The sequence below is a fragment of the Nicotiana attenuata genome, chromosome 3, assembly GCF_001879085.1.
Source record: "Nicotiana attenuata strain UT chromosome 3, NIATTr2, whole genome shotgun sequence".
NCBI lineage: Eukaryota > Viridiplantae > Streptophyta > Magnoliopsida > Solanales > Solanaceae > Nicotiana > Nicotiana attenuata.
The window spans coordinates 69566568-69571916 of NC_031991.1; the positions used below are offsets into that span (position 1 = coordinate 69566568).

Consider the following 5349-nt stretch of genomic DNA (forward strand, 5'->3'; position numbering starts at 1 on the left):
TAACTCTACAAATGATGACTATTTTTTGATTACCGGTCCAAAAACTGACTAGCCAATGTTATTTTCACTTTTTTCCATTCGTATATTTGGGCTTTAAAAGGTTAGTTGAGTCTAGATAAACCGTAGCCAGGTCGTCAATTCTGGGCTAATCTTAAAGTTGGAGGAACCCAGTCAAGAACAAACACACATGTACTCAGCTGCAAGCCTGCAAGTATACAACAGAGCCACAAATATGATGCATCCACCCCCATAAACATTTCATCCAGTTAGATGCAGCTATATTTAATTAAAAAAAAAGTTTTATTAGCGATTTAACCAAAAGAAACAAAAATTAAGAGAATTAAATAATCCACTATCCAGCAAAGTAGAGATTTTCCTACTATTGTAAGCAAGCCTCCTCAAGGTTTGTTTCATCAAGTGCCTCAGACATACGATTTCCAATTTCAATATACTTTTTCAGACCCCTCTCAACTTCCTCCGGGAAGAGACCTCGCACCCTAAGTAAATCTTTAAGCTCTCTTTCTCTTTGAGTATCTCCTTTTGATTGCAAGTACTTCACACAGGAAGCGAAACTATGGAAGTGCGGTTTCCACCCTGGCCGACTAGCCAAGATTGCTTTCTTCATCGTCTCGACTGCCTTCTCCATCTCATTCTGTACACAATAACCGAGTGCTAGACGATTCCATGTGCTCCCATTAGGCTGCTTCCCACTCTCCAAGAGTTTATCTATGATTGATATAGCCTTTTCCATATGACCCTTTTTGCAGTAAGCAGTTATGAGCAAATTTGGAATTTTCATGTCAAAGTGTACCCTGTTTGCTTCCCACACGGCAAATATCTTCTCTGCGCCATCAAGATCACCCAACTTTTCTAGTCCACTTATCATACAATGATAGCTTGAATTGTTATACTTAGCTCTTCTCTTGTATTTATCCCATACACGATACACATCATCTTTCTTTCCCATACTAGCATAGAGAGTAAGGAGTATGTCAACAGCAAGCGTTGCCCTTTTCCCCCTGATTAGGTGCTCGCAACACTTCAATGCCGTGGAAGCCTTTTCTATATCACCAGCTTTCAGGTATCCCTTGGCAGCAACTGTATAAGGACTCCAATCAATCAGCAGTGGATCAGCTTCCATTTTCATCAGAAGCTTCTCCATCTCCTTAACATCTGGAACAGATGCATATGCATTTAAGAGGATATTGTAGGTAATCACGTTACCAACAATTCCCTTGTCTTCCATCTCTAGCATAAGTGAGTTGAGCTTATCAAGATCTCCCACTTTAGCATAAAGGGTCATCAGGACATTGTACGCCACTGTGCCAGCATAGCCCAACTCCTTCAGCTTTTGCATGGTATCTTCTGCTTTTTTTAAGCATTTTCCATCAGCATAGACATTCAAGAGAGCGCCATATACCCGGTAGGTTCTTAAATTATCTGGAATGCTAGCGAAATACTTCTCTGCGGCTTTCACACCATGGGCTTTTGATACCAAATCCAGTTGGACTGCAACATCTCCAGACAATATATCAAAATGCTTGGACTTGTTAATCCACTCATAAATCTGCAATGATATAAGAGCAGAAATCAAACATCCACTAGAGCTATTTGGTAAATTGAACCTATCCACAAGTTAGAAAGAAAAAAAAGTAAAATATACAATTTGGTTTTCCTTGGTTCCCCAAAGGGTAGTGGTTTAAACAAAAGTAGGGCTGATTAATACAAACTTGATGTGAGTGAATTTAGGGATTTCTCTAGTTAAATCAACACTAAACTCATTCAGTTGAAATATTTATATAAGGATTGAATATGCTAGTTTACGAGGTATCTGTTACAAAGTCAAGTTGTAGAGAGGAGTAAATCATAATCAGAAAAAGAAAAAGAAAAGTCAGGTTTTATGGAGGATAATAGTTTAATTCATGTATAGTTTTGAAATCCACTTCCAGACCTGGTAGACTAATTGAATCAAATGCTCATTTTTTTTCCGAAGAAGAATACAGAGGAAAAATAGGGAAAGAGAGGACTCTTTTAGGACCGACTCTTACAACAACAACCACTATGCCTCAGTCCCAAACAAGTTGGAGGCAGCGATATGAATCTTCACTACTTTCTTTAAGCTCAACTCATATCATCATCATATCAAAATAAGTACAGCAACTCTACAAGAGCTCATCACTCTTCTTAGCTTAAAGTTCAAATTGATTAAAATGTGTTTGTATTTTGTTCAAACAAAGAAAGCATTCAGAATATATATTTTTAATAACAGTAGTAATTGTTACGATACACACTATTTATGAAAAAAAACATAGATGGTTCTATATGGATTAATGGATTGATATTTGTATTATAATGCTACTGGTATATTGATATGCATGACTTTGTATGTCTCGATATCAAAAAGACTATTTATTTTTTATATAAATGTAAATAAGTATCATTTTGAATGCTGAGAAATCTCCATATGGTCCTCATATAAGTATCAGATAGGAAACCCATGCAAATATAACTTAACCCATCGGCAAATATATGTAAGAAATAGAGATATCATACATTCTATCAAACAAAATCTGCTTACATGTAGAAAATGCTATATATGTTTGTGTTAACAGGTTGAGAACCTACTGATGTCAAAGACCCACCTCTTTATTTCCCATAAGAGAAATATCAACATATAATGTTAAACTTCTTAGAGTAGCAACACATTTTATTAACATACTTATGCACACACATTTTCCACTTTATTTTTATGGCATGTCGTTATGCCATACGTGGTAATCTTACTGAGGTTTCACATGTAGTATTCCCATAAGCAACAATATTTTGTCTCAAACACAAATGTGCCATTTTGAATTTACCAAAACCAAGATACCTTCATTCATATTTGGTATGTTTGAATAGGTATACTAGTTGGGTTAAGGTCTACTCAATGACTCTCAAGTGGCATCCAGGATAACACACATTTCTATATTTCGTTTTAAAAAAATGGCAACTATAATTAAGAACCTACAAGATGTTTAGATGCATGGATAGAAAGACTTTTTCTATTGAACGCAACATGTCTGGAAAGATACAATAATATGGGCAGAAAACATGACAATTCACATGAAAACCCGCGATAACTAGTATAAAAGTAGAGGTTTTCTTTTTCATTTCACTTAGCACAAGTCAACTGTTTTTCGTACTCTCGTGTCAGCACCATAAAATTCCTGAAACTAGTAGACCTGCTTGGTTCCAGTTCTGAGACAAATAACTACAAAGACTGAGGAGTCATTTATTTTTTCACATCAAGAATATGTTAGTATAGAATTGCTTAGAATACAATAGAAGCAAATAATCATTTTGGTGATACCGACTATTGGAATTAAGTTAGTTAACTAAATAGGAATAAGTGTGAAATCTAGGTAACCTTAAATTGACAAAAAATGCAAATTTTAAACATTGGACTAATGAACAAGAATACAATGGAAAGTATTGAGGATTTATATAGCCGGTTCCAACTGATTTTAGACTGATGCATAGTTTCTTGAAGATTGATAGATAGTTCTTTGGCTAACATAGTTGCTTGCAGATTGATAGATAGTTCTTTGGCTAAAGTGCTTCTAGAGATAGAACACTCTACTCTTAGGTGTTGGTCACAATATCATCACTACAACAAATTCACTAGCAAATGGCATATGAAAGCAACCCATCCAATTTATGCATCCTCTTAAAGAAGGTAATCAATTTCTTTCCCCAAAGAGAAGGATTAAAAGGAGTCTTACTACTTTATGCATTGTCCTAAAGAAAAGGTAATCAAAAGAGAAGTCTTTAAACCCCTATAGTCATAGTTACAAACAATCACATCCAATTTAATGTCCAAACAGAGTTGCATCAACAAATTAACAATAAAGACAATTATTGCAGTCCAATAAACCTCCACCTAAGTAAGATCCACAGAACATAGCTTTAGTCTTAAGCCTGGTATAAAAAGGATAAAGTTTGACAACCAACATGAAGATAGTCAAACAATCATGAATTCGTGGATACTTGGGATTGAAGCTAATCAATAGAAAAGGCAGTCCAACAACGAGGCAGGTTAACCACACCATTGCACTACACCTACAAGACACGAAAGGGATTCCCTTTTGTTTTTTTGTTCACTTGTACATATCTCAGCTTTTAATACAATTACCTTCAAATTCAAAGACCCCCCGAAAAAACTCATGTCAAGTATTCCACACTTCGTCTGCCACTATTTCCTTGTTGGTCCACTCCAATACAAATGACCCATTTCTATATTTCATTAATGAGAAGCTTTTGTAGCCATATCAATGTCATGCTTGTTCAAGACCCCAAATTTAATAAATCTTCATTCCTTTCTTAAACTTCCTACAGCTTTTATACCAAACAAATGTTACTATATGTCTAAGAGCACAAATTTTATAAGTCTTCATTTCTTTCTTAAACTTAGTGTAATCAAACTACATAAAACAAATTGGAACAGAGGGAGTATGAATGTTGCAAATTAATCCGTGAAGAAAATATTAAGATTGCAGAAGTAAGAACAAAAAAATTTTAAAAAAAAAAGACCTGAAGGGCATGATTGAAGCGGCGGTAAGCTCTAAGCTGTTTGGCGATAATCTGGAGATCTTCATGCTTAAGGGGCTTTTCTTCACTAACCCACTGGTCCAACACTGGTATGACCGAAGCACTTGAGCTTGTCGAGTACAGTAGCTTGTGGTACAGAGTATCCTTTGGAGACGAGGCTGGGGTGGTATCCGACCTTTTATCTTTCTTAGACATAAATAAGGAGGCTAGGGTTTCAGGTTCAGTGGAGTATGAGGAAACCCTAGTGGAGCTGAATTTCCACCATGATTTCAGAACCCCAACACTTTGCTGAACAAGTTTCACCATCTCAGTAGAAATGCCAAAAAGTATGGCTCCCTCCTTCACTCTCTTGGCGTTTCAGAAATATCTAAATTGTTTCAAGTTAAAACAACTCAAAAGTAATGAGTTGAACGCTCTACATTTTAATACAGTTTGTTTGGGTCGTTGTTCACTCTAGTCTCTGTAATACCATCCCAATATAACACTCATAAAGTTTTTCTTAGAAGTAACTTTTTAAATTATATGCACACAATATTTTTCATTATACAAAGTTTCTATCTTACATTAGTCATAGGATTTGAAAATCTGCACATAATATATTTTTCATTGGGTACCTTTTTGTTGAAAATTTGGACACGAATCTTCACCAATTCAAGCGTCATATCGGTAGTAAGAGAATGAAATCTATGAAACAACTACCATTACAAAGTTCTTTCATCAATCTTGAAAGAATTTATTTTCCTAGTAGTTTTAAAATGT

General features: G+C 35.4%; 1 protein-coding gene across 1 annotated transcript; it reads right to left on the reverse strand.

The window, feature by feature from the left end:
• On the reverse strand, positions 215-5055 carry LOC109224044 (pentatricopeptide repeat-containing protein At2g20710, mitochondrial-like). The gene is made up of 2 exons (XM_019388585.1): positions 4573-5055; positions 215-1567 (listed from the first exon to the last, which is right to left on the reverse strand). The coding sequence occupies exons 1-2, from the start codon at positions 4894-4896 to the stop codon at positions 380-382; spliced, it is 1512 nt and encodes a 503-aa protein (XP_019244130.1). The 5' UTR covers positions 4897-5055; the 3' UTR covers positions 215-379.

Bases quoted from the DNA above. Each gene is read 5' to 3' on its own strand.
- LOC109224044 (XM_019388585.1), bottom strand. From the start codon at position 4,896: ATGGTGAAACTTGTTCAGCAAAGTGTTGGGGTTCTGAAATCATGGTGG. The intron at 1,568-4,572 runs GTCTTTTTTTTT...ATATCATTGCAG, and splicing joins GCTTCAATCATGCCCTTCAG to ATTTATGAGTGGATTAACAA.